This window comes from Gouania willdenowi, chromosome 15 (genome assembly GCF_900634775.1).
Source record: "Gouania willdenowi chromosome 15, fGouWil2.1, whole genome shotgun sequence".
NCBI classification, from domain to species: Eukaryota; Metazoa; Chordata; class Actinopteri; order Blenniiformes; family Gobiesocidae; genus Gouania; species Gouania willdenowi.
Window position 1 is genome coordinate 33,317,005 of NC_041058.1, and position 20,447 is coordinate 33,337,451.

The 20,447-nt window shown below is 37.6% G+C and overlaps 1 protein-coding gene across 1 annotated transcript in view; it reads right to left on the minus strand.

The window, feature by feature from the left end:
- LOC114476342 (tetratricopeptide repeat protein 7A-like) overlaps nt 1–20,447 on the minus strand; it is a 77,523-nt gene that overhangs the window by 8,314 nt on the left and 48,762 nt on the right. Inside the window, exons 11-15 of the mRNA XM_028467775.1 lie at nt 20,058–20,162; nt 17,052–17,169; nt 15,632–15,689; nt 13,270–13,342; nt 13,027–13,187 (exon numbers count right to left, since the gene is read on the minus strand). Of these exons, the coding sequence (XP_028323576.1) occupies nt 13,027–13,187; nt 13,270–13,342; nt 15,632–15,689; nt 17,052–17,169; nt 20,058–20,162 (515 nt within the window). The remainder of the gene's footprint in view (nt 1–13,026; nt 13,188–13,269; nt 13,343–15,631; nt 15,690–17,051; nt 17,170–20,057; nt 20,163–20,447) is intronic.

A 20,447-nucleotide genomic window follows, 5' to 3' on the forward strand; every position in this document is an offset into this window, starting at 1 on the left:
TCTGAAATTTGACTCAGTTATGTTTGGTTGGTTTGTCAATTCTCCTACTGAGTGTCATCGGGATCAGAAGCAGATTGTGCGTTTCATTGTGATTATTGTAAAATATGGGTGTGTCCATACCAAGGTTGGGGTCAATTATAATTGCAATGGCATAACTGATAATTAATTACAATTATGGGATAATTGTAATTTTGAAAATTTGATGCTGTCATAATCGTAATTGAATTGTAATCAAGTTCATATAAATGACTTTGTAAAAATTGTAAATCATAATTCACGCAAAATTGTGGAACCATTCTATATACAGTTCAACACATATGAAGTTAATAATAATTCAAATGTGTTTCATATCAAGCTTTCCAACATCTTACCATTAAAAAATATTAAAAGGTATATTTTAATTAATTAGGAAGCCTGACAAGGTAACCAGTAGATATGAAATAAATTAGATCATAGATATTGTGTAATCATAAGAGATGCTAAAAGAAAGTTAACATAAGAGGAAGGTTTATTTTCATTAGGTTATATATTTCAGGTTCAGTAATTGGGATTAATTGTGGTTGAACTTAAGTAATTGAGAACATGATTGTAATTGACTTTCTAAGGATACAAAATAATTGTAATTTAGTTGTAATCAGAAAACATGCTGGTAACTATAATCCTAATTGAATTGTAATTGAAGACATATTTGAAACTGAAAAATGTAATTGATCCCAAACATTGTCCATACATTGTGACCAACTGTGTGGTTATTAATGGGGATATACATGATGATCATTGCACCATGATACCTTGTTTTGTGTATTTTTCTGTCATTTTGGCTGTTGATTTGTGTTTTTTTTTAATGTCATTTTGTATATTTTTAATGTTTTATGCACTTTTTTGATTTATTTATTTGTAGTCATCTTGTGTGTTTTTAGAGTAATTCTGTGCATTTCTTCTGTCCTTTTTGTGTATTTTTGTATGCTTTTTGGAGTGATTTTGCACATTAACATTGAGGGCCACACATAACTAGTTGTCCATGTCTGCACTGGGCTCTTTACCTTAATCCCTTTACCTGTCTATACTTTGTTGTCAATGTTGTTGCTACAGATGTGAAAAACAATTCTTATTTAATTGGGATACATTTTGTGGAATAAATTAAGGAAATTGTAGGATTTTAGAAAAATGTTGTTATTTCAACAATTTGAGATGAAAACTGTCTGCCATCATGAGATATAAACATGGATAAACTGTGAGACCTGCAAATATTGTGAATTTGTACTGAATTTGTATTGGAGGCACTGAGATTTCAACAAGTAATATATTTAGATAATATTTAAATGTATTGTTGTTTTACTTTCTCCTGCGGGCCGGATTAGATGCTTTAAAAGGCCAGATTTTGCACCCAGGCCTGGAGTTTAACACATGTGGTCGAGAAAGTGTGAAAAACTCAAAAATCTTCTGCTACATGTTAAGGTTTGATCAGGGATGATGTTATCCTGTGACTGAAAACGAATGCAGAGCTTCATATGAAGTGGGTTTTCAATGTGTTGGTTCACATTATTATGACTAAATTCAAATGTGAAAAAGCTCTGGTACAAAGACATGTTTAGCTGATAGTGTATTAGCTGAAATGGTGATCAGTTTACCTGGTGACACATCACAGCAGAAACATCTCCACTCACATGGCTATGTGGGATTTCGTGCAAAACGTGAGGGTGATTCTTCGGTTTGCGGTAATTATAGGTTTCACAAATAATGTTTTGGGACAATATCACACAATTCTATGGGATTTTTCCCGTCAAAAGCGGTGTTAAGTTCTCGTGATTTCAGCAAAATCTTCCTGATATCTAAAATATTACACAATTCCAATGAAACTTTACAATATTAGCAAGGTTTACATTTTCCCCACTCTTATATCACATGATGGCTGTCATTTTTAATCGTAAAATGTTAAAATAACTAATTAAAAAAAAAAAATGGACTGATATCTGTCACTTATTACATATTCTATCATTTGTTTATACGTGAAAGTGCAAACTAGATCACAATAATTATTAAATTACTTTTTCCACCTAAAATCTGTAGCCCACTTAAAGCAGAACTAAGTAACAGTAGGGCTCCCCCTAAAGGTCACTGTTGTAAACACTCCTCACCCCCCGCCGCCTGCCCCACCCCACAGCTACATCGTACCTTTGCTCTCCCAAGACAGTAGCAACCGATCACTGAAAAATCCTAATACAACAGTGACACTAAGGGTGCTTTCACACATATAGTCCCATGTGACCATGTGACCAGTATGAGGAAGAGAGACAAGTAGAATAAATGAATGATGAGGGAGTAATACGGAAGGAAGTGTGGAAATGTGCGTGTGTGTGTTTGTTTGTGTGCTGACCAAGCAGCTCTAAGGATGGATAGATGGATAGATGAAAAGATAGATGTATAGATAGATGAAATTATATTTGTGTGTGTGCTGCCTGATGAAGCACTGGGTTGTGAGTGTGTGTGCGTGCCTGTTGCCACAACGTGTGTGATTGCTGTGTGTTGCTGCTGAGCTGTCACTGCATAGAGTTGCTCCGTTCCTCAGACAAAGGTCTTCTCTGCCTTTTTTTTCTGGCTCCGCCCTGATATAAGTTTGAGAAAAGTGAATTTGTAGACAACCGTGTGCAGCCACAGGGCTGGTCATAATCTAGCATTAGTTTGTATTGGGCTGCCGTAAAGCAGTACTTCTTGTTCACCTACTGTACATCCAAACTTTGGATTTAAAATCCAAAAGGTTGTTTACTGCAAAACATTGGTTTTATTATTGTGATACATTCCCTAGTTTAAAAACTGACAATTTATTACCACACAATTGACATGTTTTGCTCTGTAATCTTGAAAAATTATTATTATTATTATTATTATTATTATTATTATTATTATTATTATTATTATTATTATTATTATTATTATTATTATTATTATTAATAATATTATTTATTAGCATACATAAAGTCTTTCAAAATTGTAATTTTTTTCTTTGTAATCTTGGAAAATTATTATTATTATTATTATTACAATTTATTAGTCAAGGAAAGTCCTTTAAAATTCTATTTTTTTACATTGTCATCTTGAAAAATTATTACTATTACAATTTATTAGCACAAGTTAAGTCTTTCAAAATCCCCATTTTTGCTTTTTAATCTTTAAAAAATATTATCATTATTATTATTCAATAGATTCCCTTGCTTGTGAATATTATAAAAAAAACAATCCAGTTAACTCCACAAAATGTCCTGATTTTGATGAATAATGCATTTCAAAGAGCTTTCAGTGGTAGACGAGCAGGATCACAGACTGTCCCAATGTGATTGACTCTTACATGGAAAGAGCTTTGAACCCATCAACATCTTTAAAATGCTCACTAAGTGTTGTGATCAATGCACAGTGAGTGTCACCAAGAGTGTGTGTCTGCGTGTGTGTGTCGCTGTGGTGAAAGGATGATGATGAGGAGTGTTTCCGCTCAGCCTTTTTAGTCCAAGACAACTGGTTAAGTGATGTGTGTGTGTGTGTGTGTGTGTGTGTGTGTGTGTGTGTGTGTGTGTGAGAGTTAATTGCCAGAAGGGGCTCTCAGAGGATGCAGTCTGTCATGAGCATCACTCATCCGTGAGGAGAGAGCGTCCCTCTGTTATTCTGAGCTCTCTGTCACAGGCTGGTATTGGAGGTGTTGGAATGAGGAAACAGTAACAGTAGGAATAATGAAACAGTAACAGTAGGAATAATGAAACAGTAACAGTAGGAATAATGAAACAGTAACAGTAGGAATAATGAAACAGTAACAGTAGGAATAATGAAACAGTAACAGTAGGAATAATGAAACAGTAACAGTAGGAATAATGAAACAGTAACAGTAGGAATAATGATGAAACAGTAACAGTAGGAATAATGAAACAGTAACAGTAGGAATAATAATGAAACAGTAACAGTAGGAATAATAATGAAACAGTAACAGTAGGAATAATGAAACAGTAACAGTAGGAATAATGAAACAGTAACAGTAGGAATAATGAAACAGTAACAGTAGGAATAATGAAACAGTAACAGTAGGAATAATGAAACAGTAACAGTAGGAATAATAATGAAACAGTAACAGTAGGAATAATAATGAAACAGTAACAGTAGGAATAATGAAACAGTAACAGTAGGAATAATAATGAAACAGTAACAGTAGGAATAATAATGAAACAGTAACAGTAGGAATAATGAAACAGTAACAGTAGGAATAATAATGAAACAGTAACAGTAGGAATAATGAAACAGTAACAGTAGGAATAATAATGAAACAGTAACAGTAGGAATAATGAAACAGTAACAGTAGGAATAATGAAACAGTAACAGTAGGAATAATGAAACAGTAACAGTAGGAATAATGAAACAGTAACAGTAGGAATAATGATGAAACAGTAACAGTAGGAATAATGAAACAGTAACAGTAGGAATAATAATGAAACAGTAACAGTAGGAATAATAATGAAACAGTAACAGTAGGAATAATGAACAGTACAGTAGGATAGAAACAGTACAGTAGGAATAATGAAACAGTAACAGTAGGAATAATGAAACAGTAACAGTAGGAATAATAATGAAACAGTAACAGTAGGAATAATAATGAAACAGTAACAGTAGGAATAATGAAACAGTAACAGTAGGAATAATAATGAAACAGTAACAGTAGGAATAATAATGAAACAGTAACAGTAGGAATAATGAAACAGTAACAGTAGGAATAATAATGAAACAGTAACAGTAGGAATAATGAAACAGTAACAGTAGGAATAATGAAACAGTAACAGTAGGAATAATAATGAAACAGTAACAGTAGGAATAATGAAACAGTAACAGTAGGAATAATGAAACAGTAACAGTAGGAATAATGAAACAGTAACAGTAGGAATGACAAAAAATTAACAACTCAAAAAGTGTAAAAGTTACAAGCATAAATCTTGAGAAATTTCTGAATGTTTTCATAGCTTTGTGAAAATCTGACAAAAGGAGGCGTTAACGACCGACGGAAGAAAAAAACGTATTACTGAAAAACAATACACAAAATCAATCCAAGGGCCTGTACTACGAAGCTGGATTTAATCTTATCGTGCTAACTTCTGGAATTTTTTGGGTGTGTCCTGTAGTACGACGCTGGCTAACTTCTTCCTGGGTTAAATCACCATGGTAACTTAGGCTGATTGCCTAACCTGGTCTGGACCAGGTTATAAAGTGGATCAGATCTGAGTTAGTACTGAAGTACCGCTTCCTGACCAATCAGTTCTCTTGTAAAATGAGCAGTTCATTGTTAGATGATCCTGGTTGGTGCAGATCTGACAGCTGAGTTTAGCAAAGAAAGATTATCAATGGATAAATTAATCATTTCATTTACTTATGACAACATTTAGGAAAGATATATACATCTGATGGACTGATCTACAGTCAGCTGATGAAGCCTGTGAAGTGACACTCTCTGTATGTACTGATGGATCAACTCATTCATTCATACATACAGTACATGCATATGCTATAGTGACGCTGACAGTGAAACAATGTGCTCTCATCTCAGTGTGTGTGTGATAAATTGAGGACGACTACCTGAATAGAAACATGTCTGTGCTGTAATAAAGTGAAAGTGATCAGAGCACTGTCCGTTTATCATCCCATGGATTAATAATGATCATCTCACGCTTTTTTACACATTAGTGTTCTTTTCTTCCTGATTTTTCTGCAGCAACATTGTTGTTTTTGGTCTGAATTATGGATTTGAATTCTTCATATTTTTTATTCAGTAAACAACTTTGCATATGCCTTAGCTTCCTGTAATTTGATCAGCTTTGCACTATGTACATGTACACTAATAATTAGTGACATATACTGTATGCATTGGTTCTTGGGTGACACGCTCTTGAAATCAGAAAAAACTACTTTTTTTTACTATTTTTATTGGCCCATAACTGCATCTGGGAATGTAAGAAAAACTGATCTCTGTTTTAATTTATAGTATAAAGATTACTCTTTCTTTAGGTTATTTTACATGAGGCCATTGTAGCTTGGCTCTTTGTTTTATAATCAAAAGCAAAAAGCAAAAGCCCAGTTTTTTGGAAATTGTGCAAGAAAGACTTTGTTGATCACTGGAGCTCTTCTTGCCTCTGCTACTGCCTCAATGCTAAACATGTAGCAGCTAGCACGGGCACTCGGAAAGTGCTAGCTGCAACATGCTCCGAGCAGGCAGTGTCTCCAATCTACACTGGACAAGATGACAGGGTTCAGAGACATGGCATTTGTCACTTTTTGTATAAGAAAAAAAACAATTAATCATCTGCTGAACTGAATGTCTCCCATACAGTGAAATGTAGCAACGTTCAGGAATAAGAAACAAAGTGGAGGAGAATGCTGAACTGAAAAAACACTTCCAACCAAATTGACATTAGTGATGAGCAGCCGTTCACAAAGCAGGGGGTGATGTTTAATGCACAGCTTCAGATGAAGCAATGAGTTGAAATCGTCTTTATTCACGCATCAAATCCAGCGACATCGTTTCACCCTCGTACCTCACAACACTTCATACCAGGGTCGGGGTCAATTATAATTGTAATCGCGTAATTGATAATTACCTTTAGTAATTGAGAACATAATTGTCAATGACTTGTGAGGATAAGAATTATTGTGAAAAAATGCTTGTAACGGCAATCGAACATAAGTAATTAAAAACGTAATTGTAACCGAAAAACATAATTGACCCCAACCCTGTTTATAGCGTTCAGCGGGTCACTAAGGCAGTCATTTTGCCTTCCTCCTGGGGATGAGCGCTAACAGTGTGCTTCAAGGACGAGGAGGAAGGCAGTGAGCAAATAACCACACACACACACGCGCACACACACACACACAGCAGTGGCCAACGCAGAGCGGCGAGCAGCAGCGGCGTAAACTCAGAGCAAAAATAGCAACAAAAAAAATGTTCTGTCCACAAAGCTGTGCATGCACAGCATTAGTCACTCACCGCTCTCACAGTTAAGTGAAGCCTATTCTCTGCAAACACACACACGCACACACACACGCACGCACACAAGCACACACACAGGTTCATCTTCTACTTGGATTAAGTAGAAACACAAGCAGGTCAACACAAGAATGGGACAGGCATTAAGCAAGCTAGCTTTGTGCACGAGTAAGACACTGTGTGCACGGGCTACACTTAGACAGATGTACACACACACATGCACACAGCACACACAGCATACACACATACACACTTTTAGGCGAATGCAAAATCATCATAGGCTGAGATAAGACAATTCCTTTAGTACAAAGTGTGAAGCCAGACACACACACACACACGCACAAGCACGCACACACACACACACACACACACACACACACACACACACGCACGCACGCACGCACGCACGCACACACACACACACACAGTTGCAGAATCCCGTTTTGCATTGAAATGTGTGCCTGTTTAGAGAGAGTGAAGGAGGAAAACAGGAAGTGGGAAAAGGAGACGTGAGGGAGGAAGTTAATGTTACTCTGCAGCAGCTAACGAGGATCACACACATGCATGCACACACATACGCACACAAGCTGCAGCACACAGACGTGCATGTGCAAGATGCTGCTGCACACAAACAGACAGAGAGACACGAGTGCTTTGATGTGAGCTGCTCCATCACACATTCAAGGCTAATGATATTCAATGAGCTTGTTAGTGAGAAAACACCACACACACACTCACACACACACACACACACACACACACACACACACACACACACACACACACACACACACACACACACACACACACACACACACACACACACACACACACACACACACACACACTGCTGTTTCTCTCCATCATCTGCTCAGTCAGTTAGCTCAATCACTGTAATATTTGTTGTTAAAGGGGCAGTATTATGAAAAATCACTGTCTAATGGTTCTGCTACAGTGATATACATCCCTTTAGCCTCGTTCAGAGGGACAGAGTTAAAAAAGTTTCCACCCTTCCTTGTTATCCACATTTTGTAAAGAAGAAACTCCTCCTCATAATCCTGGCTCCTCCTACCCTATAAGAATGTGAGCTCCTCCCTCTCAAACTACCTTTTAGGTAAAACAAATATAATCAATGTATGTGTTCTCTGCTTAATTTGTATTTGTGATGCTGTGCATCAATTGATCAGTGAGTGGTGTTCCATGTCAACAGTTGCCCCGCCTCTTGTTTGTAAGATATGCACTTTTTTTTGTGTGTGTCGGGATGAAGGGTGAGATGGGGTTTACTCTGTTTTATATGTACATGTTTCCACACGCTGTTGTTCGGTATCATTTTGAAAAACTATAAATAAAGTCTGGAAAAAAACCCAAAACAAACAGCGAAGGCAGGTTGATATTACAGTTATTATCTTCACATTTAGTATAACTAGTATAGTGCCCGTCAGTATGTATTAATGTGGGAGCTAGTCAATTGTCAATGAGTCAAATGAGTATGTGTTTGAAGGTTGGATGTACAAAAAGGTGGTCGAACATACTCATGAATATGCATGAAGGCCCAAAAAAACTCTTCTTGTTGTGCTCCAACAATATATCCAGAACTTTTAAAACAGAGCAGCACCTCTGAACGTCTTCTCTGTGGTGGGCGCCATGTTTGTTCATTAACATACTCTTCTTACAAAAAGTAAGGTTGTGGGTGTGGCTTATCGCCAGGGTAGGTACGGATGGAAGTGAATGAGACTGTTTGTTATGTCCAAGGAAGCTACGCTATGTTATCTTTGGCTGTGGAAGGAACAACGACTCCTGGAGATGTTTGATAGCCACTTTTCACTGATATCTGATATTGTCCAACAGTAAATTTCTGATTTCCAATATTAACCGATACCGGGGACTTCCTGTTTTGACAGGAATTTACCCGTATTGAAAGGGAAACCCAAACAAAAATCCTTTCCACCACTAGTTACAGCGCTAACTAGTGGTGGAAAAGATTTTTGTTTTAACAATGGTTCGATTTGTATCTCGATTCTCGAAACCCGGAAAGATCCAAGCCGTCAATTCCGACCTCTGAGGTAAATGCTTTTCATTCAATAAGCTCGAAAAACATTTTTTCCAACTATAATTTCAATTATAATTACACCATAATTGTAATTAGCAACAATTATGCAATTATAATTATAATTGACCCCAGCCCTGGTACCCACACACACTCAGAGATGACATGAGCAAAGCGAAAGCAGGGCCGGAACACGCACGCACGCACGCACGCGCGCACACGCACACACACACACACACACACACGCACACACACACACGCACGCACGCACGCACGCACACACACACACACAGCATCAAACCCTAAAACATGGATAAATGTGTGAATAAAAGATCAAAAACAAGCAGAGGCTACTTTCTAATCACCAATAGGATCATCTGGTTTCTAAGTAGAGAGAATACTAAACATACTTGTAATTTTCATGAGTTCTTGGACAGGTAATGGTGTGTTCTTCACTCACTCTACCTAAATGAACTGGTGGTTACCAAGGCGATGGGGATTTCTAGTGGTAGGAGGGCTGTGATTGGCTGAGCCAGGAGAAGAGCTCCTAAATGGGTCAAAGCAGTCAAGTGTCTCAATGGAGGATGTGTATGTGTATGTATCTGTGTGTGTGTGTGTCTGTGTGTGTGCTTGTTTTTCTGTATGAACGCGTTTGATTGGCCTTCCTCACATATTCCCGCCCCATCTGTGCTTTTTCCTCCTCAACCTGACAGCCTCGCATTCCCACCTTAACCTTTCTTCTCGTGGATGTTCTGGTTTTCTGTTTCCCTCTGGTTCATCTGATCTGGTTTGTACTGGGACCGTGGAGGCAAACACTGACCCCAAATGGCAACTTTATGAAATGTTTTTCAAAGCAGAAAACATCATGGGGTGAGCACTGCTAACAACTGCTACCTACTTTTAAATCAATCAATCAATCATATCCTCTACACCAGGGGTTCTCAACCTTGTTGTCATAAGACACTGTGGGGGTGGGGGCTCGCCAGATGCTTTTAAGAAACTAGAATATTTTTACAACAATTTTAGCCCATTTTTGGTTATTTTTACTATTTTTCTGCAACTACACCAAACTTGCTATATTTTAACCTAGTTTAACCACTTTTTCTTGCCATATTTTTGCTCCTTTTAATGCATTTCTGCTACATTACTCCTATTTCAGCCACTTCTCCATCAAACTTCAATACCTTTTTTTTTTCCCACTTACAAGACATTTTCAGCACTTTTAAACCCTTTCCACCATTTTTCCTCCTAATATCAAATATGTTGACCCATTATTGTCACTTTTAACCTCTTTTCACCATATTTCATGCAATTTGTGATGACAGTTATTTGCCAGGTTAAACTTAATGTTCCAATATTGTCACTTTTTAACCACTTTTTAAGTATGTTTTTTTCCACTCTAATTTGCAACTCTTAACACATTTCTGTGGTTTTTAAAATCCCATTTCACCATTTTTTCCACCAGTTTTGGTCACGTTGTACCCATTATATTTGTGATTAAAACAAGGATTAACATCTTTAATATGACTACATACTATGGCCCAAATAATATTAAACGTTCCTGGATAACAGTGGATATTATTCAGATGAATAAATAAATGTGGTTATCATAGATTCATAGAACAATGGACCATCATTTTACTGACTTTATGGATGGACCCCAAAAATCTCTCCCCTTTATTCCCCCTTATAGATGGTCCTGTCTCCACATGACTGTTCGTCAATGTTCATGTCCGTGTTCAACCACCTTCAGCTACAGTGGGGGTCCCTGCTCTCTGGGTCACAGGCTGAAAAGGTTGAAAACGACTTCATATCTACAGTGTAAATATGAAAAGGTAGATAGGACAGTAATACAGTGTAATGTTACATTTTTTACTTTTCTTTTATTTACTAACACGCTGCAAGTCTTTAAACTTGTTATTTCATACATTGCTTCTTAAATGTGATGGATGTGATAGTGGTCCAGTTAGCCCCTGGTAAGATGGTGGTCAGGGCTGAGCTGTTGTCGCGGGGGTCGAATCCATTCTCCTGTTTATTTCTATGGTTTACACGACAAAACATAGTGAGTGGACCTCCTGGCTCTGAGTGATGTTGATCATTCTGTGGCCCAGCATGTCTCATATACTGGACTTTAACATGTGTATCATGACAGCACTCAGTGTTAAAGAGAAATTGGCCAGAAGGGGAAAGGGTGCTGCAACATTCTACCCCGACACGTCTAAAGAAGACATGGGCAACTGGTGGTCCGGGGGACACATGCGACCCTCGCTCTAAATTTGTGTGGTCTGCAAAGTAAATGGCACTGATTTATCAACCTTGCATAAAAACAGGTGGAAAATCTGAGATCACATTTGGTCATATGACAGGACCAACGTGTGATTTATGAAACATTAATATCTGATCATTCCAGTGATGTGCAGTCAGGGAAAGCAGTGTCTACACAAGGGTGAATTTACATTTTGATTATTTGTTTTAATCATAATATAATTATAATTTATTTTTCAATTTCCGATAGCTTACAGTATTTATAAGTTTTAAAGTGTCAGCATTTTGTGCTTTTCGTAGCCCAAATGACTCAACACCACTATTTCCTGGTACGGCAGAGACATTGCAAAAGTCTTGCTCCGCTGTAAGGCAGGAGGAGGCCACACCCCCTCCCAAAAGCACATTGCTGCTCTGCCTCTGTTCCAATAGCGTGTTTTTATGTGTTTGCACATGCGCAGTCAGTTCCCCAAGATGAAAACCATTTACGTAAAAAGGCAGCTCTCTACGCTGCCTTTGGATGTAACCGTGCTATGCTAAATGCTATACGTACGTTCACAGTGCATTAGTGAATTGATATCACGTGACCGCTGCTACGTTCTTTAGCTAGTGGGCGGGATAACACTACAGGCAGGATGACAGCGCTAGAGACGATAGAGAAACTTTCATTTGAGGAAAAACGATGGGAGACCAACACCTGAGCTACCAGACCTTCAGCAAAGGAAATGTCAGAACATTGTTGGTACCTTCCACAGTGAATGGAGTGAATGGTATAAAAGGAAGGATTGGCTTTGTGAATGCGGCTCACTGTGGCTGTTCTGTATTTTCTTTGTGTTTCCAACACAAACAACGGATGCTCTGCCGTGTCATGAGATATATCTTGTTGGGAGAATATGGAGGCTATATCAAATAATTGTTTATGTTTCTTTAATGGTGTTTTACAATGTTGATTTTGTTAGATTAACACTTGCCAGCAGAAACATATGAAATTGTCATTGGTGGTCTCGATTTCAACGCCCTGCCTACCCCACCCTAGTGCTCACGGCACGTCACTGGAACATTCCCAGTGCACAAATGATAAATCTGGTGGCTGAATTTGATCGTCATTAACTTGTTACGCCCTCCTGTTTCGGAGGCCACGCCCACTGAGGTCAAACAAGAAATGAAACTTTTCCAAGATGAAAATCCGCATCCTCACACCTGAGGTGGAGCAAATCAAAGAATGTGCTTTTTGAACGTGTGAATACTGGAATTAAAGAAACGCATTTAAATGCTCTGTGGAAGAGGATCAATTACCAAGCAGGTGACGTCTGCCCCCCTGTGTGCATTGAGAACAACTTCACAACAGAGATCCTGGAGACACACGTGGATATGACATTTATATCAACATCTGTCCGCACGCTTTAGGCAATCAAAATCACATTAAAATAAAATCAAAACATATTTATGTTTGTTAGGTGTACATCCAGGTGTGGCGTAGGTGTGCAGACATGTTAACAAGTTAACGCATTAACACGTCCGCAAGCACTCATGCAGACGTGACTTGTGCATTGTGTCTGTGTACCCATTCTAAGTCTATGGAAAATGTAGATCAGACACCCAGACGTGCAGACGCAGGGTACGCGTTCTTTTGCACATTCGATAGACTGGTGCGCATGAATTTAGAAGCGATCCCCCCCCCATAGTATGTGTGTGTGTGTGTGCCTACTTGAAGTTGTCAGGGTGCTGGCTGAGAGCCAGGCCGACAGTGTCCAAAGCGTGGCGCTGGTGTTTCTGGGCGCTTAGCAGCAGGGTGAGCAGGTGGAGAGAGTGTAGGTCGTCTCCACGCAGAGACAAAGCGCTCTGCAGGGGCTCCATGGCTGCTGATACCTGTCACACAGGTGAAACGTACAAAGATGTTGTCTGGGAACAATTAAGAACACATTTCCATTGTATTGTTTTCTTCTTGTACCTGTCGTACGAGTGCGAGCTGCAGAGCAAGGTACATCGCAATCTGAGGATCCTGGGGGTCCAATGAATGAGCTCTGTGGAGGGAAGGGCCACAATAGTGTCAGCAAGGGTGGAAAATCCAAACTTTTTTTGCATAAAACCTGATATGTGACATTACATCATTATGCTAATAATGCTCACTAACGTCAGTTAGCACATAGTCGGACATCCTTACTTATTCTAGATAATATGTCATGAGTTTTGGTTTCGCAAAGGCCTTTTGCATGTTCTCCCTGTTTGGGTTTTAACAGGAGGCTGCTCTGCTAACAACGATAGCATGACAGTGGAGTCGCTAACAACCAAAGCATAACAGTGGAGTCGCTAACAACGATAACATAACAGTGGAGTCGCTAACAACGATAGCATAACAGTGGAGTCGCGAACAACGATAGCATAACAGTGGAGTCTCTAACAACCATAACATAATAGTGGAGTCGCTAATAACCATAGCATAACAATGGAGTCTCTAACAACCATAGCATAACAATGGAGTCTCTAACAACCATACCATAACAATGGAGTCGCTAACAACCATAGGATAACAGTGGAATCTCTAACAACCATAGCATAACAATGGAGTCGCTAACAACCATAGAATAACAGTGGAGTCTCTAACAACCATAACATAATAGTGGAGTCGCTAACAACCACAGCATAACAATGGAGTTGCGAACAACCATAGCATAGCAGTGGAGTCGCTAACAACCCTAGCATAACAATGGAGTCATGAACAACCATAGCATAATAACGGAGTCGCGAACAACCATAGCATAAGAACCGAATCGCTAACAACCATAGCAAAACAACGGAATCGCTAACAACTAGGGATGTAACGATTCACTCAACTCCCGATGCGATTCAATTCACGATACTGGGTTCACGATACGATTTTCTCACGATTTATTTTACAAAATGGGAATGTTGACAAATGACTGAAAAATGCTGTACTATTTTCCTTTTATTTTTCATTGTCAAAAGAATCCCTTGATAAACTATGCAAAATGATGCAATTTAACTAAAAATAAATCTTGAATGAAATACATAAAGAAATAATACAAATGAAGAAGATACCTATTAATTTAAATTCTGGTTCTATAGTAAACAATTCAAAACTGCATAATAGTTATTTTTCTTTTTAAAAGTGCAACTGCAAATGTATTTTGTGCCTTAACAATTGGACTTTTAAAAAAACAGTCATTTTACTGTATTTACGTCAGATATTTGTTTAGACCAGCAGAGGGCGCTGGTAACCCAGTGGTCGGTTGGCATGCAGTTATTCCACCAGTGAAGAAGAGAAGCTATGCTAGCAGACAGAGCTAATAGAAAAACGTGACTTTTATAGATATTCACGTAATATTACAGATATTCTTTCGGTGCTAAAGGGGTAAGGAATCATTTATGAGCATGTTTAACAGTAAATGGTAGCCAGAAAGAAAGTAGTAGCAGATTCCGCCCGTCACGTCCGCATCTGGAAGGATTAATATATAGCGCCCTCTGCTGTTTAAAAAAAGTACTGCGATTCAATTTACAGAGCATCGATGTGAACCGTGGTACCTATGAATCGATTTTTAACTGCCTTACGATTAATCGTTACATCCCTACTAACAACCATAGCATAATAGTGGAGTCGCTAACAACCATAGCATAACATTGGAGTCATTAACAACCATAGCATAACAGTGGAGTAGCTAACAACCATAGCATAATAGTTAAGTCGCTAACAACCATAGCATAACAGTGGAGTCGCTAACAACCATAGCATAACAGTGGAGTCGCTAACAACCATAGCAATACAGGGCTTTGATGTAGCCAGGCTGAAATCACCTGGGTTAAATGAACGTGTTTATATCCTGCTTCATAGTACAGCTGCTCTGTGACAGAGAATGTTTGGTTAGGTGAAGCTAATGGAGAGATATCAGGATATACTGATCCAACTTTGTAGTACAGGGCCTCCGTGTGATCCATTTTGTGCGTTTTTGTTGTTCTTTTTGCGTGTGTTTCAGTCTTTTTATTTTTTTGTATATTTTACAGTCAATTTGTGTGTCTCTGGAATCATTTTGTGTATTTACTTTGCTAAGTTTCACGTCTTTCCCAGCGTTTTCTTTGTTCCCTAGGATTTAAGAGATAAATTTACATTTACATTTAAATACTACTACTTTTTTCATTTGACGTCAGAGCTGTTCAATTAAAAGATCAGGGAAGGAGGAAGAGAAACAACCTTACAAAATCATGGCAAAAATGTTTTCATCCAATAATGTATATACCATATTCTAAACAAGCAGAGACACAAATGACATTTAAAACACTAAATGAAATAAACCCACTTGTTCAAAGCTGTGAGAGCTTTTCTGTTGAATTCATTTCGATCTGCTTTCAGGGTTGCTGCAGAAAAGGAGAAACAATCAAATGAAGCTCAACGTTAGTTTTTTAAGATTTAGCAGTCTAAATATGAAACATGACAACAGACTCTGAACCTCACATAGAAGTGATTTTCATCTACAAACATAAACATATGGTTGTTGAACAGTACAGGCACTTGTTGTTTATTAACCCTCCTATTATCCTCCAATATTACAATATAACACATTTTACCCCAGGGATATTTTTGACCAAGTGTCAGACACTTTGTTTATTTATTGAATACATTAATAAGCCCTCGATAATGAAACCTTGAGCTGTTCTCTAGCGCCACCATCAGGACACATTTTAAAATTAGAATTCATTTATTTTGAATAGTTTTCATTCAAATCTATTCAGATTTACTGACAACATTAATGAACACAATACTATGAACCCTATTGGTTGTAGTTATGATGTGACCGTTCCTGCAGCGCCACCATCAGGTCAAACTTTCAGTTTTAGACTTAGTGTATCTTAAAAGCCTTTAATCAAAATATTTTCTGATCTTTTCCACAGCACGGAAAATATCAGTTCTGCTTTGGCAGGTGTGAGTAGTAGGTCACACAGATGCACACAGCTAAAACAGCTAGGGGTCAAATTGACCCCTCGGAACACCAATGCGTGCAATATGTGTCCAGCACATTAACAAAATATCATGATAATTTTATGCTTATCAAATTAGGAAAAGTCATGAAATATAAAGCAAAACAATTAAAGGTCCTATAGCATGCTAAATCAACCTTTCAGCTTATAACTTTGTCACATCGTTCATTCCTTATCAAAAAGTATTATTGGGCTTCCTTCCTGCATCTCTGAGAAATCCTCAATAATCAGCTCTCTGAGCTGCTGCTCCGCCCTCTTCTGAAAAACCAGCGGTTCAAATGCTAGTGATGTCACAAGCATTATAAACCATCAACTCCAGGAAGTGCCTGCTGCCGAAGCCGCGCCTCCACAGTGAACATACACGCCCACTCTGCGGAGCTAAAGGCATGCGTGCTTGTTGCCCATGCTGCTTTGCTGGGGCTCTAGGGCTACGTCATGAAATGGGCGGCACTCACACGGGGAGAGGCGGCGCTCCAGAGAAAACATTTCAACTTCCTGTTTGAAATAAAATAATTAATATTTCTTAATAAATTAGTAGTTTTTTTTGCCAAATGTTAAATATTAACCATATGTGGCCGTCGTTCACTTTGGAAGGTCTTAAAATAGCAGGATATAGATCTTTTAAATCAATGATTATTTTTTGAATGATAAGCATTGAATGAGGTGAAATTGACCCCGAGGACAATAATGGTGTTAATATTCCCTCCATAAATCTCATTATACAGTTGAATAAATAATTACCATCAGAAGCCTGTAGACTGTTACAGAGTCCCATAGCCAGGTAGGCTCTGGACAGGAATTCTCCTGCTTCTTCTCCCATGGACACCACAGTGTGGGACAGAGCCTCAGCCTCTTCCAACTGGACACACACACACACACACACACACACACACACACACACACACACACACACACACACACACACACACACACACACACACACACACACACACACACACACACACACACACACACACACACACAATGGTGTTTGTTGTTTATCTCAAAAACTGGATTTTCTATTTTGCTCTCATGCTAACAATTGTAATCATTGTTTACTGTAAAACAAACTATTTAGATGTAACCTGGGTTTTTTTTTTAATAAAATTCTATAAAAAATGCCAAGGCATGCAAATGCAAACATTTTGGAACTTCTTTTGCTTTTATAAGTAAGGCATGACAACAGAAAAATGGAGGATTTTTTTTTTTAGATAAGACTATCACAAGACATAAAAATGTAAAAAAAACTAGTTAAATATGATGACATTACTTAAACTGGGGTGAAAATCCAGTAAGACATGAAAAATGTGAAAATCACTCAAATTGCAGAGGTAATGCAAAATAATTTAAAATTGTAGATTTTTTTTCTGAGATAAGTCTATCATAAGGCACAACATGTTTAATTTCAGGCTCAGTAATTGCAATTAATACATTTGAACTTTTGTAATTGATAACTTAATTGTAATTGAATTTCAGGGGAAAAATATTAATTGTAATTGGAAAAAATGCCTGTCGTAATCGTAACTGAGTTGTAATTGAACATGGATAATTGAAGATGTAACTGTCTGATAATAGTATTTTCCTTTCTTTGTCAGTTTGTATTTTGTTCTTTGTCTGTTCTTTTTATTATTCAGTATGTTTTTCTTTTCTTTTGTGTGTTGTTTGTATTATTTTAATTTTTCTCCCTCAGTGTGTGTGTTTTTGGAGTTGTTTGGTTGTTTCTTATGTTGTTTTGCATGTTTCTCTGTTATTTTATTGTATTTTGTATTCATCTTGTGCATCTTTCTCTCATTTGTTGTCGTTTTGTGTGTTGTTGGTTATATTAACAGTTTTTCTCAGTGTGTCTTTGGCATCATTTTGTGTGTTTTGTCATTGTTTGTGTGTTCTTTTAATTATTCAGTGTGTTATTCTCTTATTTTGTTTGTTTTTGTTGTCAGAATCAGCTTTATTGTTTAACACACAAGGGATTTGACTTCGGTAGACTGTTTTCTCTGTACAACGTAAACATTAAATAATAACAAATAATAATATCAACTAACAAAACATAAACAAGTAATTAAAGACTAATGTGTACAAGACTAAATAAGATAAGATAGTAGTGCAGTGGTGAGAAGTGCAAAAGGATAATGAACATGAGGTGTTATCTTTTTACAGTATTTACATTAAAGAGTGTGCGTAGTTGATCATTTAAATTAAATAATATGTACATTCAGTGATAGTTTGGTTCCATTTTGTGAGTTGTTGGTAATATTTAGTATTAATAACATTTTTCAACTAAAAATAAACATTAAAAAATGCATATTTTAATGCTTTCATTTGTCAATTATCCTCTCTCTCTCTTAAGTACCCCCTGTAGTGCCATCACATACCCCTAGGGGTACATGTACCCCCATTTGAGAACCACTCGTGCAGCAGATCCAGCTCCTCCAGTCACTCCTTTGTCTCCAGTTTTTTTCAAAGCCATGTCACATGTATTAAAAACTGTTCTTGTTCTCTGAGGATTATATGATTGTCCCTCCTTTGAATGGTGTAAAAGAACAACATGTCACTGTTGTCGGGCAGAAATCCCACATCTGCATCACTGCTCTTCAGGAATTTAGAAAAGCAGCTTTACTGGTACATCACTAATAATAATGGTGACGTGGTTTCTACACGAAGAGAAAAGTCAGACAATAATAAAGAATCAATGATGACATTCTGGTGCTTCTCTGTCTAGAAGTGCTGAAATCAGAGAGACGTGTGTGACTTTATAAGTCTAGACGTTATTGTGATGCCACCCTGCTGCACTGTGGCCATAGTGTCTCATTGTGTGTAACACATAAGCTCCTTAGCCATGATCTCCAGCTGCTGACAGATGTGCTCTCTCCACTCGTCTCTTCTAATCTCTGACCCCTTTCTCTTCTCTGACGTACCCTCACCCATGTTCATCTCATCCTCGCAACAACAGCAGCATCTAAACCAGTGCTTCTCAAATGGGGGTGCGTGTACCCCTCGGGGTATGCGATGGCACTTAAAAGAGAGAGCGAGGAAAATTATCAAATGAAAGCATTAAAAATATGTTAAAAATTATAATCATACTAAATATTACCAGCAACTCACAAAACAACAACAAAACAGCACAAAAGAAGAGAAAAAAACATTGAATAATAAAAAGAACAGACAAACGACAACAAAATAACATCAAAAACACACAGTGAGAGCGAAAAATACTATTACTCATTACCAGTAACACACAAAAAGACAACAAAGACACACTAAATGAGAAAAATAAATAAATTACTCCAAAATACACCAAAATAACAGAGAAACTAAACAACACCAAAAACACAAGCACTGAGATAGAATAATTTAAATAATACCAACAACAAAAACACACAAAATAAGAGAAGAATATACCGATTAATAAAAATAATAACTGTTTTATGTGTTTTTAAAAACATAATGTGTACTTATTTGTTGTTTTGTGTGCTTTTTGAGTCATTTTGAGCATTTTTCTTTCAATATGTTTGCGTTTGTGTGTTATGAGTCTTTTTTAGGGTATTTTGGTTGTCATCTGCAATGGTACTTTTGTTTGTTTGTGTGTATGTGGAGTGAAAGAATAATCCCTTAAATCTGTAAAGCATCCAAAAAAGCGCTATATAGAATTGATGTATTATTATTATTATAATTATCATTATCATTATTATCATTATAATTATTATCATTATCATTATCATTATCATTATAATTAAATGTGTGTGTAATCACCCAGTGCAGTTGACCAATGCAGACTTTAGCAGCCAGTAGTGGCAGTGAAGGGTCTTCAGGTCTCATCCTGGCACACTCTTTTAAAGCAGACACTGCAGCAACTCCCTGGAGAAATACACACATTGACACACACAACTGATGACAAAGTGATTCATGTACACATGTGTCACACAACCACCCGGATCATTCTTAAGTGGGTTCATCAGACACGTATCAACTCTCCTCACACAGCTTTAATAGACTCATTTAGATACACTGTCACATTATACATGTGGGTCAATCATTAATGGAGCATGTGCTTACGCGCACGCACACACACACACACGCACGCACGCACGCACGCACACACACACACACACACACACACACACACACACACACACACACACA